Source organism: Mytilus edulis, chromosome 12 (genome assembly GCF_963676685.1).
Source record: "Mytilus edulis chromosome 12, xbMytEdul2.2, whole genome shotgun sequence".
NCBI lineage: Eukaryota > Metazoa > Mollusca > Bivalvia > Mytilida > Mytilidae > Mytilus > Mytilus edulis.
The window spans coordinates 13,543,491-13,570,000 of NC_092355.1; the positions used below are offsets into that span (position 1 = coordinate 13,543,491).

The following is a 26,510-nucleotide window of genomic DNA, read 5'->3' on the forward strand; positions in this document are numbered from 1 at the left end:
TTTTGCTTTTTAATTAAATGGTCGTTTAGAAATCTGATTGCAACTCAGTGTTCTCCCCAGAAATTTTGGATAGCATCACATTATGCGTAAAAAAAATAACTGTATTTTTTTTTAATGTCGTTTGTCGCGTCGCGTTGATGCTGTATTTCCTTTATATGTTTTAGTTTAGATTGTTCAATTCATAACTGAGAATACAATTAAACTATAACCACAAAAACAGTTGTTTCAGTTTATGTTTTCTTTATTCATTTATAGTTACAGAATTATTTTTTTCCTCTTTTGCCAAATAAATATAAATATGTGGTTTCAGTTACCCAACAATAAGTCAAATGAATGAATGGTTCATTATAGATCAACCTGTTTATATACAAAACTAAATATCTAGTACACAAAATTAACTATTTTTTATATTATATCAAGTAAAGATAAAGTAGCAAAAGTAGCAACAAAAAAATCAATTTAAAACTATTTTTTATCATGTTTATGAAATTCATTGATTCATGGCACTCAATGAATTAGTCCCAGTTTTTTCTTATCTTTACATAAAAATGATATGTATTTTTAACAAAGTTATCTAACAAATAGTCTGTTAATGCGTAGTTTTCTCTCTTGGTATATTTTTTCTGTCTACTGTCCATCGTGAAAATGCGGATTTTTGTCATATCTGGTCCGGTTCCGATCCACAGTTTACACAAAAATGTGCAATGGCGGCCGTAGAAAAATTTACGAAAATGAGTCCGAGAATAAACATTGTTTGACAAAAGATTGTGCATGAATAAGACGCTTTTAATGTATTAAATGGATTAAACATAAACTTAAGCCAAATATGATAACTTTTTAAAGAAGTATTAAACTTAGTTTAGCTCTTAACCAAAATTCTCGCTCTCGTATTACCGGAAGAGACAGAAAGTAATTTTTGGAGAGATGCACAAATAAACGACCTTTTAAAAAAAAAAAATCGTTTCAATCTTTGAAATTTCGTAATACAAAACGTAGATTTCAAATTGTTTTTGTGATTGCATTTTTCCATGTCGAAATTGGTGATTGCAGACACGTGGTATTAGTCATGTCACAAGTGTCAGCTTGGGATATTCGCATCCAAACAGTTATCACCCTGAGGGCAATTAACACCTAGCTATTTAATCTCTTAATTGCCTTTAGTGTCCGACTTAAAGGGATTACAATTAAAGGTGATATAATTTTTATGATCATAATCGATAATAGATGAAAGTTCAAAATTGAGGACAAGTAAAATAGCATCTTCAAAATAATTATAGCGTCGCGGGAATAATTATAGCGTCGCGGGAATTATTATAGCATCACGGTGAAAAAATATAGCGTCGCGGTACCGCGACGCTAAAACGGCCTGGGGAGAACACTGCTGAACTCATTTAAAGCCTTCTTCTCTAATGAGAAAGATAAATATGATAGATATACTTGCTAGTGGTAATTTTCCTTTTTTGACTGTTGACGTTTCTTAGGATCTGACGGCGTTAGGTACCTCGGTTTCGTTTGTTTAGATATGTTAACTCGTAAGAACCATGGTATATAATATAGTACTTATTCTAAAAAGTTATCATTTTAACACTGTATTTATATTTTAAAAAAATATTGGTTTAATTGATTTTTTTAACTGTAACTAAAACCAAACTAATGTCATTGTAAAATACATATGCATACGTAAATTCATCGTTCTACAATCGGTTGATACCTGTATTTTGGCATTCACTACAAAAATCTAAATATCTGAAAAGACCAATTTTTGTCTTAGTTATCTTGAATTTGTACTCATCATTCTCCAAAAGCATGATTTGTGTTTTAATTTTTCTTGACAAATTCTCATTTATATTAAATATGTATTAAATTTAATCGACAGATTCTCGACATTCTTAAAATTTCTTGACCAATTCTTGACATTTGAATAGTGTCTTGAAATTCTCAACAGATTATCAACGTTCTTATTTTTTCTCAGTATGGCTTGACATATTCTGAACATTTTGAATTGTGTCTTAAGTTTACTTGACAATTTTGAGTTTTACAAATCATGACCAGTATACATGATATAATTTTATCTTTATTTCTCTTTATATGATATACTGTCAAATGACTGATAAATTGTTTCACTTGTTACACTTGTTACAACAGAAACAAAAGTTGGGCATGTAAAATAATCGAAAATTTGGGTATGTGTGAATATTTTTTACCGTACAAATATGACTATGAAAGCTAAAGTATTAACGATTGTTGATAAAAAAAAAATCCCATCACTTTGCGTCCGGCGTCCGGCGTCGTCTGTCGTCCGTCGTCTTTAACTTTTAGAAAAATCTTCTCCTCTGAAACTAATTGGCCAAATTAATCCAAACTTGGCCACAACCATTATTGGGGCATCTTGTTTAAAAATGTGTCTTGTGACCCGGCCAACCAACCAAGATGGCTGCCATGGCTAAAATAGAACATAAGGGAACAATGCAGTTTTTGGCTTATGACTCAAAAACCAAAGCATTTAGAGCAAATCTGACTGAGGTAAAATTGTTAATCAGGTCAAGATCTATCTGTCCTGAAATTTTCAGATGAATCAGAAAACCCGTTGTTGGGTTGCTGCCCCTGAATTGGTAATTTTAAGGAGATTTTGCTGTTTTGGTTATTATCTTGAATATTATTATGGATAGAGATAAACTGTAAACAGCAATAATGTTCAACAAAGTTAGATTTACAAATAAGTCAGCATGACCAAAATGGTCAATTGACCCCCTAAGGATTTATTGTCCTTTATAGTCAATTTTTAACAATTTTCAAAAAAATTGTAAATTTTTACTAACATTTTCCACTGAAACTACTGGGCCAAGTTCATTATAGATAGAGATAATTTTAAGCAGCAAGAATGTTCAGTAAAGTAAGATGTAGAAACACATCACCATCACCAAAACACAATTTTGTCATGAATCCATCTGCTTCCTTTGTTTAATATTCACATAGACCAAGGTGAGCGACACAGGCTCTTTAGAGCCTCTATTTTTTTTTTAATGATTACAAATATTGATTCCTAAAACTTATAAATAATTGCTAAATTAACCAATCATACTGTAGACCTATTTCATTCTACATGCATAATATTCAATGTTGATATGGTAAATAATAAATGTACTAAAATGTGATTTTTATTGATAGCAAAGTATTATTGTATCCTAATTTTTCTTGATTAACAGAATAAACTTTCTGTAGTTTCATATGTTGTAATGTATATAAAGTATTACACATAGACAGGATGTTCTCCATAAAATTAAGGTATTCCACACCCCTGGGTACACGCAACTGTGATATAGAAAATTACTGCTTTACCTGTAATCAGCAATGCAACGTATCAGTTGACTGACCAAGCAACTACAATTTAAAAAAGTTTGTTGATAGATAAAATTGAAATCATAACAAAATTTAAAAAAAATGAATTGAAATGGATTTTCTTCATAAAAAATATGAAAAGAAATATTTAACCAAAAAAAATTTAATTATTTCCCAAAGATTAAAAGAAAATAATAATCTACTCCGGGAATGGTAGAAAGCTATTATTTATAAAGGGTCCATCAATGATTTTTATATTTGTTCTATGACTTCTTGAGAAATTATCACAAATATTTAGTTTTGATTTAAAATTATAAAATTAAACATTCAATTTTAAATAAAAAAAATGTTTGGGTCTAAAAAAATTATTATTTTTTTTTAATCAAGATGGGAACAAATTTTTTATCCAAAACGAAAGCCCCCCCCCCCCCCCCCATTTCCTCATTTGGGTCACACACATGCACACGATGAATTTGTGGGGTCTAAAAGAGACACATGGTCACATTTTAAAACTGCCTCATTTAGTCACCCATTTTAGTAAAGCAAATTTGACTGGCAGTGTTTCGAACGGCAAATATCTAAATGCTGTTTGTCAGCAACTTTGATATATTTCAAGTGACAACAATTAATTAAACGTTTTATTAAAAAATAAATCAAAATGAAGCTACATTGGGGGTCAATCGATGTATTCCCACTTAGGTTCACCCAAAGGGTATTTTACTATACAAAACTAATCCTTGATTCCTCAAAGTTTTTTTTAGCGATAATAAAAATGAGTATAAAACAGAGTAGATAGAAATATAAAGTCATAAACAGTGCAGAATGAATCTGTTCACATTTTTGGCACAATTTATACTGTTGAGATAGTGTCAAAACATCTTTAAGACCATCAATAATGTGTCGAAATATATTCAAACAGCTATAAGACTGTCAAGAATATGTCAAGACATATTCAGACATTATTAGGAATGTCAAGAATATGTCAAGACTGATCGAGGAAAATTTAAGACAGTCAAGAATTGATGGAGACTAAGTAAGACCCCTATCAGATGATACAGGAAGTGTCGAGAAATTTTAAGACAAATCAAGAACATTATTAGACAAATTCATACTATGTTAAGTATTTTTAAAGATGATTCAGACAAATAAAGAATGTCGAGTAAAAATTCATGCAGGTTCAGACCAAAACCAGTCTTTTCAGACTTTTTGACTTTTGTAGTGATTGCACAAGGTTGTATTTATCACTGACTGTTAATGTTGTCTTTAAAAAGAGGGAGGAAAGATACCAGAGGGACAGTTAGACTCATAGATCGAAAATAAACTGACAACGCATGATGACTTAAAAATAAAGACAAACAGACAAATATAAGTATACACTTTAATCTATTGGATGTTTGACACGTCCTGATTGGTACTTCAGTTTGAAAGTTATGAATGTGTTTAAGTTGTTATTGGTTTTAAACTACGTGTCAGTAACTGTATATACTCTCAGATATGTACTTAGTGTTTCTTGTTTTGTTTGTTTATGGTGATGTATTTATACCTTGCCATGTCAATCTGTGTTTTTGTTTCTTGTTTTTCTGCTTTGAATCGAAAAGATGAATTATGCCCTATTCAACTGATTTGTAAACTATGACTATTACACCAATGCCGTAGGTTAGAGGAGGGCTATGTGCCCTTACACTTATTTAAAAGAGGGACGAAAGATACCAGAGAGACCGTCAAACTCATAAACATGCTACATTCAGTATATGCATTTAGCAAGTAAGAAGCCTTTTATTCGTTTGTTGTTGTATATTTTATTTGTTTTTTCGCTTTGTACATAAATTAGGCCGTTTGCTTTCACGATTAAATTATCATGATTATTTTACACTGTGATCGTTTCGAGGCCTTTTTTTGTGACTATGTGGTTTGAATTGTGCTCATTGGTGCAGGATGAACGGTTGTTGTATATTTTATTTGTTTTTTCGCTTTGTACATAAATTAGGCCGTTTGCTTTCACGATTAAATTATCATGATTATTTTACACTGTGATCGTTTCGAGGCCTTTTTTGTGACTATGTGGTTTGAATTGTGCTCATTGGTGCAGGATGAACGGTGACCTACAAATTGTTAACTTCCATGTCATTTGGTTTCTGGTTAAGAGTTGTCTCATTTGCAAGCATGTCACATCTTGTTTATATTCAGTTGACAAAATTAATAGTGATTTTAAGAAATGGATGAAATGTAAATAGTAAAAACACCAAACACTGAATATCAAGTGAAAAATGAACGAAAGTCATCTGTCTTTAATACCCCTGTCACTCAAGGCAATGACTGCACTACGATCTCTGAACAAAATACAAATTATGACGATCGTAGTACAATCGTGTAGATCGCAGTAAGATCGTAGTACTGCATGTGCTCAGCGCATCCCAACCACGCTTCAACTAAGACTATACAATGTTTACCCCTCGCTGTTCAATGCTATAGTACGATTCTAGCTCTGCCGTCCTCATCAGGCTCTTTTTATGACCTGACTACGCCCATACTACGACCGTTCCAGGTTCTAGTCATGGACATTGCCATAGTCACTTTTCTGTCTCTTCATGTCCATCAATCATAACTTAACTCAACTGAACTTTGAAACTAACATAAAAGTCGCATTGTCCTTGATTTATAATTTTGTTGAAGTCTCACTTTAACATCTTTTTACAATGTACCAATTTATCTAAAACATGCGTTGGTTGAAATAGGTTTCGAGATTTCGGGACATTTTGAAAATGATATGTGTGTTCTTTACCGAATCCTGCTATAAAAGCTTTGATAGAAATTTAAAAGTAATGTGCAAATACATATTAATATTTCAACTTTATTTTAGCGTCTACTCTGAGTCTTTGGTTAACAAAATGCCAGGTGGTTGTACTCAGACAAAGCCTTCAATTGTTTTATGAGATTAGTATTTAACAAAAAAATAACAATGCATATGTTTTACATTAGAGGTATTCTAGCTATACTTTTATCTTTTTTTCTTTAGTTGACCAAGGGAGAACACAATTTCACAAGGATGGGTTTGATTGTGCTGAATATTCTTGCTGATGTTTTATATGATCTATTGAGACCAGATAAACCACACCTGCCTCCCAGGTGTGAATGTGATATAACGTACTTGTACCGTAATCTCAGGACACTTAATAGAAACATTCCAAGTAATAAATGGGGTGGGGATTGGCATGTTATTCAGATTACAGACATATCTATTGGTGATGATATTGAACGCATTCGGCATATGAGAAATGAAATGCAGCACTCTAAGACATTTAATCTCCCTGATAAACGTTTTACGGAGTTGTGTAATATTATAGTTGATCTTTTGAAAAGGCTTCAGCAACATAATAAACCTTCCAGATTGTATACAGATCACCTAAATGACATTTTGGCTAAGACCATTTCCGCGGAGGATGTGACATTAGTTGAAAATGAAACAGATGCTAGATTAGGTAAATGCATTTAACCTCCTTTTCTCTGTCATTCGCAGGTTTAGTGTTAATCCGGACCATACGGTCAGTTTTTGAGATTGTGCAAATGCTTTAAATTTTCTCCTTCGTTTTGTCAATAACTTTTCAATGTGCTGTTTTCAGAAATCACTGGACAAATTGGTGTGAAAAGCCATCAGGGTTCAAAATTCTAAATTCGTAAATTGTCAATTTGTTACTTTAATTTGTAACTGGGTAATTTAAAATTGCTTGATTTGTAAATCGTCAATTTGTAACTTGTAACTGTGTAATTTGTACATTTGTGATTTGTACAGGGTTTACATTTTTCGAGCCTGTTTATAAAAGGGTTTACATTTTCGGAGCCAGTGTCTAGAATGGGATATGTTTTCCCAGTATTTTCTGTTAAGAACATGGTATGATTTGACAAATGCATTCGGCACATTTATACCCAATAGAATGGAATTACCCCCCCCCCCCCCCACCAAAAAAAAAACACAACCCACATTATATTTTCACTAATAAGGAACATTGTTTTCGTTCTTTGTTTTGGTCAAATATTTTATAATAACCCTGGCATAGAGTGTCAAAGATTTGTATACTGCAATATTTGTTTACAAGTGCTACATTATTTGTCTTTCTTCATCCACGTTTTCTATATGTCGAAACTGGTAACTTCCCAAAATATATCGAAAATCCGACAGCAGCGCCATGTGTTACCATAATATTAAAATGTAGCACCAAATGAATGTACAAATATCGAATGAACAAATCACACACTTTGCAATCATAGCATTAGAAAAGTGTCGATTAACAAGTATAATACTTTTTTGGAAAGATTAGAACTTGTTCTAAATCTTTACTTAGGCACCAGCCTCCCTAACAACAGGACAGGTTAGCTACTGTTACTAAATTTATTCACACTGAAATATAGTTCCCTATGGTTCTGATATATGTGCACATAATACACATATAAACTGGAAAAAACTGGGTATATTATTGGAGCAGTTCATTCAAGAATGTATGTCATTAAGGTGTGTTGATGTGCAGGCTTTTAAAAAACATTTTGATTAGGTAACTGGGTATTGATTCAACTAGTATGATTGACAACTGTCATTATCACTAAACAATCAGAGACAAGGTGAACCTTTAATTAAAATGCCCCACCTCCTAAACTGCCAATCAAATTGACCACATTACCTATCAACCTCAGTCTTACATAATTATACAGACCACTCAATATAATTCTTAATACACAAGTATTTGACCTCATAATTGAATACACAAATGTGTATATTAGATGTTTGATATTTATAAGGATGATAGATTTATTTATTGCCAATTATTTTTGATCTACATTACATAAAGTGATTCTGTAAATTATATCTGAAAGATAAATGATTAATGGATTAACAAGATCTTAAAAAAATGAAATATGAATATAAATATGAAGAAATAAAAGGTATTCAAGTAAGGCCTATAATTTACTTGATAAATTTCCAATAATCATCTGTAATTAATCAACAATTAAATAAGTACACTTTTTTTATCAGGAATTGGCTTGAAACAGTTTAAAAATTTTAAAACTTTTAATTATAACAAACCATTGTTTATTAGTTTATTTCCCATCAATCATTATGTCTATTTTAGTCATTTGAATGTTTATTAGAAGTGAATACATATGTTTGCAATCAAGAAAGAATCCACATTTCAATAAGATAAGTTTTTTAATTGGTTACGTTGAAAAAGTACATTTTCAATGCCCTGTGTTAAAAAATACTTTAAAAATTGATCAAAAGGCACTCTAAAACTTTTAATCTTCAATGCCCTATAACCTCTGTTTCAACTTATAAAATGCCCCATAACAACATTTTTCAATTTTGTTTGTTGACACTTTAAAGTTTTAAGCTGTTGGTCCAGATTTATGTCTTACAAGGATAGTTGGTAACATTTACTGGAAGAATTTTTGCATTTTTTTGTTTTTTTGAAACATGTTCAGAACCGGCAACATAATTTCGATAAGATATAAACTGCAGTTTAAATAAAATTGTGCAAATTAAGAGACCCATATTATTTAATTTGAGCTCATTTTATCCTCATATATACTGGAAAAGCAAGTTTCCTTCTAAAGACCTGCTGTAAATGCAATTTTCAGCAATAGTGCTTTATAAATGTTCATTTTTCCCCACCATACCTTAATATGAAATAATTCAAACTACTCTTCTAATCTTTCCATGAGTGATTTCCATCACTTTGATTTTAAAATAACATAAAAACAAAAATTGATGTTAATTGACATCTACAAGTTTACAAGTTGCAAAATACCAATTTATGTACAATTTACAACACTAATTCAAGAACTACAAATATACATATCACAAATATATATACAAGTTACAAAATGACAATTTACGAACTAATATTTTTGACCCCGATGGCTTTCCATAATTTAAAATTAGGTTTAGTCTGCGTTATCTTTTTTTATGTTTCTTGTTTACTTTTTAAATAATTCCTTTGACAGTTTTGGGGACACGATCATGATTTGGTAGACCATTCTGAATATCTGTGTATCCGACAGATAAAATGGAAAGGTTGTTGGAGGGAAATGCTTACTTTGATGTATTTTAATGAAGTTTTTATCATCTGTTTATCATCTAAAAATATTTATGTTTATGCAATGTTTGAGCCATGCTTATACGGTAGGACTGAATACTGCATGCATAGAAGGTAGAACACACACAATTTTAACCCAACATGATTTATAGTCAACTGACCCTCAGTGTCAATTTCTAGATATAAAAAACAAGACCGAAGATGCAACTAGTCTAAGCTAAACAGAATGTGAAATAAAAAAAACATAAGTACAATATTGATACTAAAGCAAGAGCACTTTACACTAGTGTTAAGCAAAATAAGGGGTGATTTGATATGTTCCAGTAGGGTACAATTTTGTGTTTTTGTGTTTTTAATTTTTATCAAGTTTCTCATGTATCACAAGTCACGATGTTCAGGGTAAATACAAAGTATCACATTCGAAGAAAAGAGAACAGGGCCGTATTTATTACAGAACTGTATCAATGAACAATATATTATCATGAAGTTATATAATAGTATGATTGCAGTGATGGTCTAATATATTTTCAGAAACAGCTGTGGAAGTCGAATTAGAACAGTTTACGTATGTTCCACCACACAAGAAAAAGAAATCATGATCTTCACAATTTATATGCATGTACTTTGAACCTTGAATTATATATGTATTGAATGTAGAATAAATACTTGAAATAGACACAGATTTACAAAGGATACAAACTGTAATGCTGCCAATATAACCAAATATGCTGCTGTTTAAATACCACGGCTATGCTGAAATAGTGAACACATAATGAGTCTTTAACTGAATTCAAGATATCAAATATTTGTGAAGATATTGATCAGGATTTGAGATAGGGAGCTAATTGTTGAGATATTACTCTATTTACAAACGGAGGAAAATGAACCACATCAACTACCGAACTACTGAACAAAAGGCGTTAAACTCTTGACAGGTGCATAAACATTGAAGGCAACACACCTCCCTCGTCAGGTTTTTATTCTAACAACGAAAATCAGCATGATTTTGTTAAGAATCGTACTTTTTACTTAGATTAGAAATCTGTGTTAATTAATATTCGAAACAAATATATATAGGTCAATGTGCTTGTTTTCGAGATTTTAACCATTAAAATTTTGCCTGGAAAATATTCTCACTTGATTTTTCATAGCTTTATCATTTGGCAAGTTATATGGCTTATAATAAAAAAAAATGTAAAATGATTTATAAAAAGAAAAACGGGTTTAATGGGCAAAATTTGTTAAGGCATTCAAATCAATAAAACCAGAGGATTCCGAAAATCTGACAAAACATGATAAGTTAACTTCCTTACGTCATTGTATCTGAACAGAGTGATTGGACAAAAAATGCAGTATCAACTGAACATAATTTCCCAAACTGCAATGAATCAGGTGTAAGAAATAATTTAAGATACAGGTGAAAATTATTTTTTAAGAATTTTTTTAATTTTGTATTCACCATGTTCACTGCATGATAAAAGACCTAAAAGCACTAGTGGCCTTAGGTTTTTAAAGATAGTAAAAAAGAGTTAACGGTCATGATACATATATTCAAAACGTATGTAAAAGTAGCCCTACTCGTGACACAAAATAGTGCTGTTGATGTCATTGTTTACTTAAACTAACCAACAAATTTGGAGAAATGAAAGTTTTGGTGAAAGAGAAATATATTTAGACCATTTTGAGCCAAAATTCACTTGTCTATGAGTTTGCATTAACAATTCAGGATTAATGCTCTGCATAGAATATATACCGAATTCTTTTGTCCCTATAAATGCATATATATACAAATGTATTTACATTTGCTTCTTATTGATTTTGCTATTTTCTTTTAAAAATGAAAATAGCAAATCAATAAAAAGCAAATGTAAATAAGTAAATAGATGCATTATAGGGACAGACGAATTCGGTCTACATGGTAAACTAATTTAAGATTTCCAGAAAACCGGGGGTTATTTTTGGAGAAGTTATTTCTTAGAATATTTTAAACATGGGTTGAAAATTGGCATGTACAAAGGTGATACATGTACAATACAGGGTATACCTGGTTTCTATGAAGTAAACTTAAGGTTAAATATTTAGAAAGCTGTGACAATTGCAAATATGGTTGAACAGATAGGGATTTTTAATTGGTGGTCTGACACCTTAATGACATTATTTTAGGTAACTGTATATGTAGAATTTTGGGCAGCGTAAGAAAGTGGTGAAAATTCAAAAAGGCTCACGTGAAATTAACATAAATTTCACCTCAAACCAGCTTATCCGTGAAACTCGTGTTAAATTAATTTTTTGTGAATTTCACATGAAAATCACGTAAATTGTTTTCATGTGAAAATCACATCAATTTTTAAAATAGAGTAATTCAAATAACATCTATATTTTAAAATTTAATTAAATTATGAAAAATATCATTTTTTGTTGTTGAAAATTTTAATGTGAAATTCATATGAAAAATTTCACATCAGATTCTTGTGAATCTTAACTCACGTGAAATTCACATGAAAATGTTTACGTGAGTTTCATGTATAAGCTCGTTTGAGGTGAATCTCACGTGAAATTTTTCATGTGAATTTCATGTGAATTTCATGTGAGCAAATTTTGGGCCAGGAAATACTACCTTGTTACTGTCACCTTTATCTGTTTAATGTTTACATTAAAAAAAATCTGGAAATAGATATGATTACTATAAAAATGGATGCGGACAGCCGGAGTATAAAAATACTGGGAATAGATATGATTACTATACTGGATGCGGACAGCCGGAGTATAAAAATACTGGAAATAGATATAATTACTATACTGAATGCGGACAGCCGGAGTATAAAAATACTGAAAATAGATATGATTACTATACTGGATGCGGAAAGCCGGAGTATAAGAATACTGGAAATATATATGATTACTATAATGGATGCGGACAGCCGGAGTATAAAAATACTGGAAATAGATATGATTACTATACTGGATGCGGACAGCCGGAGTATAAGAATACTGGAAATATATATGATTACTATAATGGATGCGGACAGCCAGAGTATAAAAATACTGGAAATAGATATGATTACTATAATGGATGCGAATAGCTGGAGTATAAAAATACTGCAAAATAGATATGATTACTATAATGGATGCGGACAGCCGGAGTATAAAAATACTGGAAATAGATATGATTACTATGTCGGTTAAAAGCTCATTAGAGCTTATGTTTGTCTATGTTTGTATACCTTGCCGACTCTAAATAAAGTTTATTTATTTATTTATTTATTATTACTATAATGGATGCGGACAGCCGGAGTATAAAAATTATATTTTTTCTCCGTTTAGAAAAATAAATTGTGCGGGTGCATCCGGTGTGGCGTCCATTAATTATACTATTTTGCTGGCACTCTGGCATGGTAGAAAAAAAATCAAAGATATGAAACTTTGAGAGAACTAAAATAACTTATAAATAATAACAATAGTTTTATGATGTGACATTTTATATGATATATATATATATATTCTATGATATTATATTCTCTTCATGTGAATTTTAATTTTAATTTTATCTTCATTATATGTTTATGTGTTAAGAATCAGAATGTATTGTGTATTGTTGTCATTATGACCCGTCAGCGGCCCTTAATTGGAAAATAAAGAACTTTGAACTTTATATATACTAGTCAACAGAAAGATATATATATAAGCAATTTAAGGTAATGTCAGAATTCGCAAACTTTATCTTTGCTGTAAAGAAATAGGAAGATGTGGTGTCAGTGCCAATGAGACAACTCTCCATCCAAATAACAATTTATAAAAGTAAACCATTATAGGTCAATGTACGGCCTTCAACAAAGAGCATATGATTGTTTATATTTAACTATGATCGTTTAATATATAGTCAAATAATTTAGAAACTTGTATGATTTTCATGGTCGTATGTTGAACATGTAAAGTTCTTCCTTCAGTAATACAACGGTACTGATTGTATTTACTCACTAATAATCTTAGGGAAGTTGTCTCCCTTTTCCTATATATAGTTTTAGTTTTATTGTCACATGTATGTATTGTAATCATAGTTCAATAAAAAAAAACATCACAACTATTTGTACACAGCTTTAATTAATCAAAACTGCAATTATTCTGCTCCTCTGAGTGTCTTAATTGACAAATAAAATTCTTCATAAACCTTTTCAGAGGTCACAAATGTTTAACTGTATATTTAACAGTTTGATATTGCTTCTTGGCATTTAAGTTTGCATCAAAACATGAGCTTGCATTTTTTCTCAAACTTTTTTCTATTGAACAACTTTATTCATTTCCTAAACCCATAATTAACATTTACATAAGCACATTCAGAAATAAGGCGCTTATTTTTCAAATCATTTTTGTTGAGAGTAACACTTGGCATACAATAAAACTGCTTGAAACCAGCTTTCGTCATCGCTTTGTACACATTTAGAAAATACGGAATTCTTTCCGGTGGCGTGTCCTCAAAAATTTGAAACTCCATGTTCATTTGTTTTATACGGGGAACTAAACCACTTTGTAATATATTTGGAATGATTTCCCATTCATATGATTTTACATCAATTTTCAGCATATCAATAGGCCTCTGAAACATAAAAAAAAATGCAATGTTTACACATTCAAATATATCCTATGATGCATTTAATTAATTCTGGGTGACTGTTTCCGGACGACTCTTTAGGGATAATAACTTGATTTTGCTGTTCGGGGGGGGGGGCTTATGTTGATTATCCTGATCTGGTACTTGCTAGAAATAAATAAGTATGCAAAGCAACAGATGGAAAGGAAGAGTCAATACAAAAAAAAACATTCTCATGCAACACCCCCCTACTGTTAATTAAAGTATTTACTTCGTAAAAAATTAAACCAACAATGCCTGAAATTTACAGTAGCAATGTCTTGTCTCGTTAAGCGAGGTTTGAATATTGACCAAAAAAATAAAGAAAAGAGAATAATTGTGTGCTTAAATAAAAACAATAAACTTATGGGCCAATATGAAGGAACAGTGAAAAATATTTTAAAATACAGAAATAAAAGACCACATCCAGACCTCTAATATAGATATTGTCTTCGGCATTGATGTGTGTATTATTTTCGTTCATAAGTCAAATTTAAATATCGCATGACCGTTTGTGAACGTAAAACAAATAAATATTTATTTTCTTTTTTCAAAAAAAGTACCTAACCGAGATGGAGGTAAATATTTCAGAAGGACAACCCTATATTTCATTTAGTTCATACTTTGCTGTGGTTTAACTCCTTCACTAGGTCTCCTAGGGTTCTTATTTTCCATTTCTTCCCAGGATTTTTTTTGACATAGTTATCCATGCGTGGAGTAAAGTCATCCATGGACTTTGAACCTAATCCAATTGGGTAGAAATGGACACCAGATGGTCTCACGTGTTCACCTGTATATCCCATACTGAAAACAAAATAACAGATATAAGTAGTACGCCCCCTAGATTTTTTTCATAAACTCGTAAAATTCCGTACAGAAATGTTGGCGGAAAATAGTATGAGACCTTTTTCTTCCTAAATATGCCTGATATATTTGCCACTGGAGGTTAAACAATCAAAAAAACATTCATGTTTCAGATAAAGGCAAAGATTTGTACCTATTAAAACGTCTCAACCCACTGCTTGTGTTTGCACCTGTCCTAGGTCAGCAATCTGATGTTCAGTAGTTGTAGTTTGTTAATGTGGTTCTTGTTTCTTCTTTTTAATAAAGAAAAGACCATTGGTTTTCCAGTTTAAATGGTTTTCCACATGTTATTTTATGACTCTTTATAGCTTGCTGTCGACCAGTTATGGTATACTTATACAAATTGTGACTTGGATGAGATAGTTGTCTTACTGGGAATCATACTACATTTTCTTATATCAATTAAATGTTTCAACATACCTAGGATCGAAAGAAAAGACATCACACCCTATGTTAGCCATTGCATCATCAAAACTCCACTGGTTGTTAATGCTGGAAAGTTGAAACAAACACAACCACGTATTTAGTTGCACACAAAACACATTTTATTGCACACAAATCACATGTAATTGCACACAATTTATACACTATGGGATATATTCCTGTCCCGTATTATATACTTTATAGTAAAACAAAGTATTTTTTTGTTGGTGTTATATAATCAATGGCAATCATTTTGTGTCAACCATTCATGGTGACATCGACATCACTCATTCGTGACAGGATTGGTCAAATCCCAAAAATCTGTATTACGTCATACAGACGTTAGACGTTTGGTTTTTTTTTAAATATGATAAAATGTACACCGTATAAACCTTTAGCAAATCCAAAGTCCTTCGAGTAGATTTAGAGATTTTGTACATAGTATAGATTTAAAACAGCGTCTCCTGATGTATCCTGTTTCTGTAATGAGCGAACGGTCATAATCAACATTTCTGTTAAATAGTAGTTAAATGTTGGTCTCCCCATTGGGGTTCGCTTTAGGGCAACGTCGATCATGCCAAAAATTATTCAATATATAATTCGGAATTAATAGACAACTTTCGAGTTTGATGAATTTCCGTCAAAAACTTTGGTTTTAGTGAACATCATTCGTGCGTTTTATGTGTATCGTCACTTCCGATGTCCAATGTTGAGCTAGTGGTTGGAAAACTATTATGCTATATTGCACGACTTATTCGGCAAATTAAATTTTCGTAATTGACAACCAGCACTGCTGTCATTAGGTAATTGTGATCAAGTACTTACAAAACAAACTTTGTTTCTAGTTTATCTTGCACAATGACGATCACTAAGACGCTTGATGAACGTTAATAATGCAGGGATACAGGCGATCCACTCTTTCTGGTAAATGACGTCATAAAAGCGAACATAATTAACAAGTTTTTTACGGTGATGGATGAACTCGAAAGTGGTCTATTAAGGATGCCTGCTTGTCATGTTTTGGAATTTTTGTCAGATTTTCGGAATTCTCTGGTTTTATACATTTGAATGCCTTAAAAAAAAAATTCCCATGAATCCCCATTTTTCTTTTTATAAATCTTGTACATGTATAACTATAAGTCATTTGTAAAAGTCTTATAAAATTTAATTTATTTTTTAATAGTATTTGAGAACTTTAACTGGTCAATGATAGAGCTATGAAAAATCAAGAGAGAACATTTTCCCGCCAAAATTCCAATGTCTAATATCTCGAAAACAAGCACATTGACCACGGCCTGGATTTTTTTGGCTTTTTTGATTCCTCAATTTATTACTTATCAATACATACTAGTTTAATGAAAAGTTATTTATTTTGAAACTGAGCAGCGAACATCCTTAATTGAATTGTGTATAACCAATCTTAAATTGACACATGTTTGATTGATGCAATGAAGTTTGCTCATTGCCGAAAGTCGTATATACGAACGCATGTAATTGGATACAGCCTTGTTCTTTGGTTTTTGGTGGATAGTCTCATCGACATTCATACCATGTCTTCTTCGTCATCTTAAAAGATAACAATATTTCATATTTTGGTGTATCTACCGACTGGTCTGTTCTGTACAGGTATGATACTCCGTTTTGGTGATCAGTCAGCGCACTCGGTTTCACGTGTTGCTTTTTTTTTCTCTTTCATTCTCTGTTTGTGGTGTTGTTCTTGTCTTTGTCGAGATAAGTTTTTTAGATAAAGAGAAAAAGACAGAGGAAAATAATTGGATTTCTTGTATCTGTTAAAACTTACCCAAATGAATAAACAAGACATGGTTTCTGTACTACAAATGGACTAGTATTGCAATCAAACTTCAACTGGCCTCTCTCCACTTTATTTGGGCAAAAATAATCGTCTTCTCTCAAATCTCTAAAATAAAGACCCCACATATTAATTTGTTAATTTATGTCTAACCTAGCTATTTCATCAACGATGCTCATACATGTATTAACAGTGGCGGGTTAACACTGACATTATCATAAAAAGGGGGAGGCTACTGACTACTGACTGCCTATGAGAGGGCCCGCGTCAGCCATGCTATAATGATTCCCTAAATAATCAACCAATATTTTCCCACAAAAGTTTATAGAAATTTCAAATGGTAAGCGCTATTGTATCCCCTCCTCCCGCCCCCTAATGAATAAAAGTAAAAGTAAAAATATCGGTTGCTAGTCTCGTTTGAAAACCGAGTAAATCTTTGCAGTTCAATAAAATAACTTTAAGGAGTGACCTTAAAGTTAGTTACCTGAATGAATCCCCACAGAAAACCAAAATTAAAAAGTCCATTTACAAACCTTGCTAGCTCTCTAAAAGCCTCGATCCAGTTTGTCGTTTCATTTGGTTTTTTACTGTCATTCGTGTTAACTTTTAAACCATTGCCTATGAAAAACAATCAGGTATCATAAAGACAAATTAAAATTAATACATTTTATTTAGGTGTAATGCTTTAAAATGTCGAAAGTCTGTATAAAGTGAAAAACTACATCAGAATATGAAAATAGTAATAGGGATAAACAATGCGGCATTAGAAAGACACTGAAAAGAGCAATCGGAGTAATAGGGATAAACAATGCGGCATTAGAAAGACACTGAAAAGAGCAATCGGAGTAATAGGGATAAACAATGCGGCATTAGAAAGACACTGAAAAGAGCAATCGGAGTAATAGGGATAAACAATGCGGCATTAGAAAGACACTGAAAAGAGCAATCGGAGTAATAGGGATAAACAATGCGGCATTAGAAAGACACTGAAAAGAGCAATCGGAGTAATAGGGATAAACAATATAAGTTATGTGGTTCGCTACTGACCCCATACGGATCCATAGAGGGTTAGTAAAATCCATAGGGGGTGAGGCCGGAGGCCGAGTCCCCTATGAATTTTATTCACTCTCTATGGATCCGTAGGGGGTCAGTAGTTAACCGTATAACGAATTTATCGGACGCTGGTCTTTTTCTGCGGCGTTTTGTTGAAAAATAAACAATGAAACACAACAACATTAATAGATGACGTCGCCATTAACGCGTCATGAACCCCCTATGAAACTTACTAACCCCCTACAGTCTCATAGGGGGTCACCACGTGACGGCGTTTAACCAATCACAACGTGATAATTCATCTGTGGTCCAATAATGCGGCATTAGAAAGACACTGAAAAGAGCAATCGGCAATCATCGGCTGAATCTGTTACTTTCTATCAAATGGAGGCACGGAATTGTCCAATCAAATAGAGGCACGGAATTGTCCAATTTTTAGAAGAGTGACGGAATTGGCAGAGTTTAGACGAATATATAAAGAGAACAAAAATGTAAGACAAAAGCAGTCGGATGAAACGGAGAGGAAGGGTTCTTTTTTTTCTATCCCGAAGAGGATATTGTAATTGCTATCCTTATTTCAATTTTCACATATAAAATGTTTTTCTTTAACAGTGTGATAAACAAGATGTACAAAGAGTCTTATGTTACAGCTGTGAACAACATCAATTTATAGTTAAAGCATTGTGATCTTAGGGAGCTACCATTTGATTTTTATGGGAGGGCTAGAATGAAAAAAATTGTCTTGCATGTTTTCATATTTATTTATTTTTATTTTTTTTGTAATCTCTGTCCTTCCTTTTTATTTTTCACTCTATTCGGTCCAGCCTTTTTGGTTTTTTTTTGGGGGGGGGCAAAGTGTCTCATCCTGCCCTTTTTTTAACTCAAAATTCGTCTCTTGCCTTTTTTTCAAATTTCATCTTAGCTGCCCGTCCCCATAAAAATTTAATAGTAGCTCCCTTACCGTTTTGTTCTTTCGATTCTGGTAGTTTTGAAACGTGCTGTGTTGTGGCTATTGGCAACTTCCAATCGATTGGTTCTTTCGAATCTTTTAGTTTAGAAACCTCAATAAGCTGTTGTTTTGCGGTTGTTGGCAGCACCTTATCATTCTGTTCTTTTGTTGGTGTGTGACGAGCTATAAAACCCTGGTTTCTAGCTTGGATTGTGTTTTCAGGTGCGTTTTCTAAAAAACAAAAACAAAATGTACAGCCTGATGTTTTGTACACGTTGTCAGTTCTGAAAGCTAGGATTGTCAGTTTTTCTATAGAAGGTCGGTGGTTTTCTCCGGGCATCCTGGCTTCCTCCGCCAATAAAAAGTGGCCGCCACGAAATAGCCTAAATGCGGTGCTTAAAAGTTCCGTTAAAACACAAAAAATCCAATCAAGTTCGTGCATATTGTATAGATTCAATTTTTGAAATATTGATTTATAACATACTGAAAGGTATCAATCTTTATATGTTTTAATGTTTGAAATTTTAGCGAGTCACTGTATATTTGGTTGTACGTAAGGTCCAAAAGGAATACGGGTTCTTGTAGACTACATTCATAGATAATTCAGTCTTGCTTCATCTTTATAATGTCAATTCTATCCATAACCGTCACATTCAAATAAATATTGAATATATAACTATTACAAAAGAAAATCCGAAAAATAGTGTAAGCAATATATACACATGAAAAGTGAAAAGTCGTCTGATCTCAGATGTAAAGGAGAATAAAGGTTCAATAAGGCCCCAAAATGGTTCTTAAAATTTCAAATTAGTAAATTTGAACACATTTCTATTTTATAATTCTCAAAACTAGTTGATACATTTACGCATTATTGCATTTCGTGTGTATTTTGGGACCTAACGCCATTAAATGATCCATCGACATGACGTCCAAAAATTACCAATGGGCATGCAATGTCGATATTAATATAAATATAGACAGATATGAACTGTGAGACACGGTAAGCACATGCAATATTGTTGTGACGAATTTCCTGGTCCTTTTTTGAGGGCTGAATCAGTCAATAAAAACTGTCTCCTCCAGTTTGAGCTTTTTATCTGGTATTTGTTTTTCACTGAATATGTGGAGCCAAAAAACAATCAATCTTTATGGAGCTACCATTAAAAATTTAAAATGAATATAACTATAGAAGGAGAATAGGCACTTCAGGAACTGTTATATGCTACAATCATCGTGATACGACCGATCGATAAATCATCTGGCGTAGTTAAAATGAACACAGAAGATTATAAATAAGAGGTAGAAAAAGAATTAGATAACAACGATACTTACAAAGCAATAGATAAGGATCTCACTCAGAAAAATGAACATAAAGTAAAAAAACTTATAGAGAATTTATGCAAAAGAGAAATGATAGAAAAAGACATGAAAAAATATCTATAACCGAAAAAAACATGTCCTGGAAATAACAAGCAAATCCAAAATTGCACCAAAAAAATCATCCGGTTAGAACAATTATTAATGGGTGGAAAATAGCGGAAAACAAATTTTGGAAAGATTTTCGAAACTTGCCCACCTATATTAAAGACACAACAATTTTTTTTAACCAACTAAATGCAATCTAACAGCTATTACCAGACAACGCAATAATGTTTTGTTTAGACGTAACCAAATTGTATCCAAGAAAAGACGCAGGAGAAACATGCAAAACAGCATTAGAAAATCGATCTGATATATCAATCCCAATTGATGATGTTCTTAAAATGATAGACTTAGTCATTGAAAATAATAATTTTAGCTTCAACGTTAAGCTCTTTTTACAAACCGAAGGAACAGCTATTGGCTCTCATCTAGACATGAACCCGCTACATTATGTATGTATGTGTCTGTTCCAAGTCAGGAGCCTGTAATTCAGTGGTTGTCGTTTGTTAATGTTTATGTGTCACATTTTTGTTTTTCGTTCATTTTTTGTACACAAATAAGGCCGGGAGTTTTTTCGTTTGAATTGTTTTACATTGTCATTTTGGAGCCTTTTACAGCTGACTATACGGTATGGGCTTTGTTCATTGCCGAAGGCCGTACGGCGACCTGTAGTTGTTAATTTATGTGTCAAATGGTCTCTTGCGGAGAGTTGTATCATTGGCAATCATACCACATCGTCTTTTTATTATGTTTGCACCTTCCTCGGACAATGGGAAGAAAACGTATCTCAAAACAGCAATTTACACCCATTTTTATATTGGAGATATGTTCCTGTCATCTGAGGAATATGGGAACATGGTTCAGATGAATTGAAACAAATTCAAGAAATGTCCAATTATTCACATCCAACAGAAATGCGTTACTCAACTAAAAAAATCGAATTCATTGAATTGTTTGTACACATAGAAAAAGGACAACTTAAAACAGATCTGTATACACAATCATCAAATAAAACACCAGTACTTACATGTTTCGTCAAGCCATCCAAATTCTGTAAAAAAAAACATGCTATTCCATATGGACTGGGTATTCACGTAAAAAAAATTGCTCAACAGAAGAATATTACAAAATAAGAAGAGAAGAAATACTAATGCACTTAAGAAAACGTGGATACAAAAACTCGTCAACTGAAGTTCAATGAAAAAACTCGACATTGTAAACCGAAAAGATCTATTACAGTACAAACCAAAGAAGGAAAACGACAGAGTACCCTTAGACATTTATTTTACCAAAGCGCTTTCAAAGATACATTCAATTTTAAGAAAAATCTTTAAATTTTCCATCAATCTAACAGGCTAAAGAAAAATTCCCGATTCCCCTATCGTAGCATTTAAACGCAATAACATCGTAAAAGACATCTTACTAGTAGTGCACAAGAAGCATAATTTACTATTTTATAAAAAAAACTAATGGATGTTGACCATGCGGTAAGCATTGTTAATTATGCTCAGAAATAATTAAAACCAAGGCATTTTGTGACAACACCGGGAAAAAATATACCATTCCGGGACAAATAAATTGTAAAACCGTAGTATATGCAATTAATTGTACAAAATGCGAAAAACTTATATCGGTAGGACAAACGGATGATACACTTTATCGACGGATGCTATTGAACCTTTCAAAAATACGAACAAAGAAAACAGAAGATCCGGAAGCCAACTACTTCATTCAGCATAATCATTCGATGAAAAATTAAAAATTTACCGCCATAGAAAAGGTTTTTGGTTAAGAAATTCACAGAAAAACCAAAGAAGCCTTTTGGATAAAAAAAAATATTTTTTAAAGACTGATGGACTGAACACAATGTAGGAACGATATTAAAAAAATTGTGTATAGAAATAAAGAAAAACACGTGGCAAATGAACGTCATAGTAATTATTATTTTATAACGTAATGTATCCTAGCGATGTTATTGTTGTTTCAATGTTGTAATTTATTCCAATGAAGAAGGTCTTAATTTGGTTGACCATCATAGAATATCAGTGTCACAAAGCAATTACTTCAAGTTTCAGTTTTCAGGACCACAAAATGTTTTGGTTTTTTGGGGCAGGTATTTTATATATTTTTGTATGTGCATTTTGTCGATCTGAAAAATCAAGTTTTTTTGGCTGAGTTTTATAGTTATTTTTTCAAATTTGTTTTGAAACAAGGGGTATCCAGCACTCACACAACCCACCGTAGTATGTATGTGTGAAAGTACTTAAGTACTTAGTAAGGAGCCAGTAATTCAATGATTGAATTCGGTCGCTGACTATCCTATTTTGCGTTTCGATATTTGTCGTGTACTTGAGTCATATGTACAGGGTAGCTTTTTTGGCATTATTTTGATATTTAATAATTTTAGAGCTCTTTCATAGTTTTCTTCACGATATATATCCTGTGGCTGATTTTTTGTTGAATTGGCCATCAAAACTTTTTCTTATGATTTTTATACGAAACATTGTATTTACCTTTGGAGTGTTCCACATTATAATATGATCATCTCCAAATACCTTTTTCTTTTTGTCTTTCTAAATATTTTGATCAGTTGCTGCACATTTTTGTAAATTACAAAATAATTTATTCATAAATGAAAAAGTTCCGGATTTATGATAGTTCTTCTTTTTCGATGGATTATAATATTGTTCAACTGTTTTTTTTTCAATGGAAAGGGGGCTTGGACTATAATTAATGTTCTGTCGGTCATAACATTGTATGCCGTTCTTCAAGTTAGTTTATGCAAAGTCCTCAGGCTAATCATGTTATGCACTTTCAACCATTCAGTTGTTAAAAGATTTTTTATTAAGTAAAGATTTTAATATATCAGAGGCGGATTTATGGGGGGCAGGGGGCCCGGGCCCCCCTTTTTTCGGAAATATTTTGGTTGGTTACATAGGGAATTACTGAAGCGTGACGGGAGCGGGCCCTCTCTTAGGCAGTCAATGGGCCCCACTTATGAAAATTTCTGGATCCGCCACTGTATATTCACAGTGATCATACAAGAAAACTTATGTTATTTGTATTTCTAAATAAACTATTGATCTTAAAAAGAAACGCAACATACTAAGTGACCATAAACAATCATAAATCAAAGACAATCGGACAAAACCAAATGACAGAAAATGACGAAAAGAAAACCAGACTAGAACACTTATAGGAAGACATTTCACAAAATCAATCGAAAAATCGAAATGATCACAGAAAATATGTTTCAAAAGATACTTATGGTACAAAGTATAAGCCAATAAATCAATAAATCATTATTATATTTTAATAATGGTTATACAACCTGCAACATCACCTGGTGTGTATCCATAAGGTACTGAATTAATTTCAAGTTCATCACCTGTTTGAAGCTCTGCAGCTGCCATCATTGAAACTTGATACGTTGGTCTTTGAATGAATTTTTCAAAGTCATTTATATCGTTTACGCTAAGCCATGGTTTAAAAAAAGAGAGCAGCGTCTTGTTTTTATATAATCCAACATAATCGACTGTGTCGCTCATTTCCAGCTGAAGAAACATGAGATAAAATCCGGGAACATTGCATTTAAAATTTCTCCAATCCATAAAATAATTATCATTGGATGAGTTCAAGACAACGTCCATTCCATTCGACATATTAGTACACACAGTAGAGTAAACTGAAATAAATATCTGGAAAATATATATTAACCTATAAAAATTGCCGACGAAACACGACTACCCGGTGTCATGCATTTACAGTTAAAAATTAAAGATTGATAAAAAGATAAACACGTGTGTACCATGTTTACTGTAAAATTGCCTCACATTACACTTTATTATTATTTTTCACTGCAAAGATTATGTACATAGACAATACTTGTTTGGTGTCTTTTAATATCAGCGATATTAGTAGGAGATTAAGAAACAAATAAATGCGAACATATGTGAGCGATAACTTCTGTTTCGAGCATAGTTCAAGTACAGTTGACATTTAAAGACACGAAACAGCTATTGTCTTTATTCTTCATATTTTTTTGATACATTTGTTTTGAAAGACACAAAAACTCACATTTATTGTCATTTACTTATTATTGACATTGTTGCATGGGTGATTGTGTGTGTTATACGTGTAATGCGCTTATGACAATAACATATAGAATATAAAGTTAAAAGAATAAATTTCATATTGCTCTAGGAAAATGCATAAACACATACGGAACGTTAATTAATCTATATAGTTCATATAAGGTAGCCAATAATTTATTGGAATGCGACTGCAATACAGATTCTGAGGTCACTCGAATATAACAATACACAAAAGTAGTCCGTCTTTGGACGGATCTATAACGCGATATATCTGTATAGTACACAAGTACAGGTTAGCGATATATCTTGGGCTGTTACAGTTACATACGACATTCAATTGCAGAATAAAGCATGTATATGCTATGACAAGCATCATAAAAACATATGCAATTAATCATACATTCATAATAACAAACTTGCTTATGTCATTTGATAATTTATGAAGACTTTAATTTCTATGTTTGCGTGAAGAATGGTTCACACATTTTACCAATTATAAATTAAGAAGATGCGGTATGATAGTATTCAAACAGGGATCAAATGGCGGAGAATTTAATTTATGTCATTTTATGTAATACATTTACTTGCAACTGAATTACGTACAAAAATATTGAAACTAGTTTAACTTAGCAACATAATAACAATTTGAGTCGTTATAGAGAATAGATATGGTAATATTTGAAGTCTTAACCTACGTGACATTGTCGCCCTCCCTCTCCTGTATAGATTGAAGTTATCATGACTAGATTTGGTCCATCGTTAGACCTTGTCATGAAGTATAAGCACTTGACCCTGTATAGGATTTATCATACCCTTTAAATGTTTTGTCAATATTAATTTATCGTCATGGCATCCCCTTCGTTGTTTTTCGTTTTTGTTTTTAGATATCATGCCTTTATTTAGATATTACGCACATGTTATCATAAGTTTTCCATGATGAAGCTGCGTAAGATTTTATGAAACCATTTGAGAGTAATATCACTTTTTTAAAACTTGTCTTTAAAATGGCATTTTCCTTAAAAACTACAGAATCGATTTGAAAATGGCGACATGTACAGGAACAGATGGAAATGTTAATAAACATAAACAATTATTTTGTGATCAAGCCTTATAGGATTTATTTTCTTAAAATATTATACACCATTTTTTATCGATTTTTTTTAAAGAACCTAAATTCGTAGAGACTTCGGACTTTAACCATTTATTTTATCTTCATGTGACCTTTCAATTGCCATTCAATTTGATGTCTTTGTGAAGGTCATAATAACATTTTTTTGAAGTACGGCCTTCAACGGAGAGCCTTGGCTAAAACACGCAACAAGCTATAAAAGAAACATGCATCAGAGATTTTAATCAATTAAAACACATCCAATAAAATCAGAGTTATAGCCACATAAACATTCAATGAAGAAATGACTTGTGCAAGGTCAAATCAAAAGTACCGACAGGTAGTAGGATAGTTAGGACGTAACCTTATAATAAAAATGTCTCATTTATTAGAAAATTAAGCCATCTATCAATATAAATTGAAAGTTGATGTGGATTTGTATATCCCAAAAAAACAAATTTAGTTATGTTTTAATTTGTTGATGACAAAATCGATATTAGTGCCGGGGTAAACAATATTCAAATAACTTATAACATAAAGGCAACAGTAGTATACTGCTGTTCGAAAGTCATAAATTGAAAACAAATCCGGGTTACAAACTAAAACTGAGATAAACACATCAATTATAAGAGGAAAACAATACTGAAGTGCAACAAAAAACCAAAACGACAATGCAATACACACAGAAACGAACTATAAGATAATAACTGCCATTTTCCTGACTTCGTACAGGAC

At 32.1% G+C, this 26,510-nt stretch overlaps 2 protein-coding genes across 3 annotated transcripts in view; one reads left to right on the forward strand and one right to left on the reverse strand.

The window, feature by feature from the left end:
- Positions 1-10,553, forward strand: part of LOC139497187 (probable serine/threonine-protein kinase roco8) — a 56,829-nt gene extending 46,276 nt beyond the window's left edge. Inside the window, exons 14-15 of one of the 2 annotated variants that reach the window (XM_071285279.1) lie at positions 6,356-6,818; positions 9,957-10,553. In XM_071285279.1, coding sequence (XP_071141380.1) covers positions 6,356-6,818; positions 9,957-10,024 — 531 coding nt within the window. In that variant the 3' untranslated portion in view covers positions 10,025-10,553. The remainder of the gene's footprint in view (positions 1-6,355; positions 6,819-9,956) is intronic. The other variant, XM_071285280.1, reaches the window with a different exon arrangement.
- A 2,956-nt stretch (positions 10,554-13,509) lies between these two features.
- LOC139497437 (probable methyltransferase-like protein 24) lies at positions 13,510-23,986 on the reverse strand. The gene is made up of 7 exons (XM_071285659.1): positions 23,905-23,986; positions 19,164-19,382; positions 17,683-17,767; positions 17,141-17,257; positions 15,337-15,408; positions 14,676-14,856; positions 13,510-14,019 (listed from the first exon to the last, which is right to left on the reverse strand). The coding sequence occupies exons 1-7, from the start codon at positions 23,984-23,986 to the stop codon at positions 13,720-13,722; spliced, it is 1,056 nt and encodes a 351-aa protein (XP_071141760.1). The 3' UTR covers positions 13,510-13,719.
- Between the last annotated feature and the right edge of the window lie 2,524 nt (positions 23,987-26,510).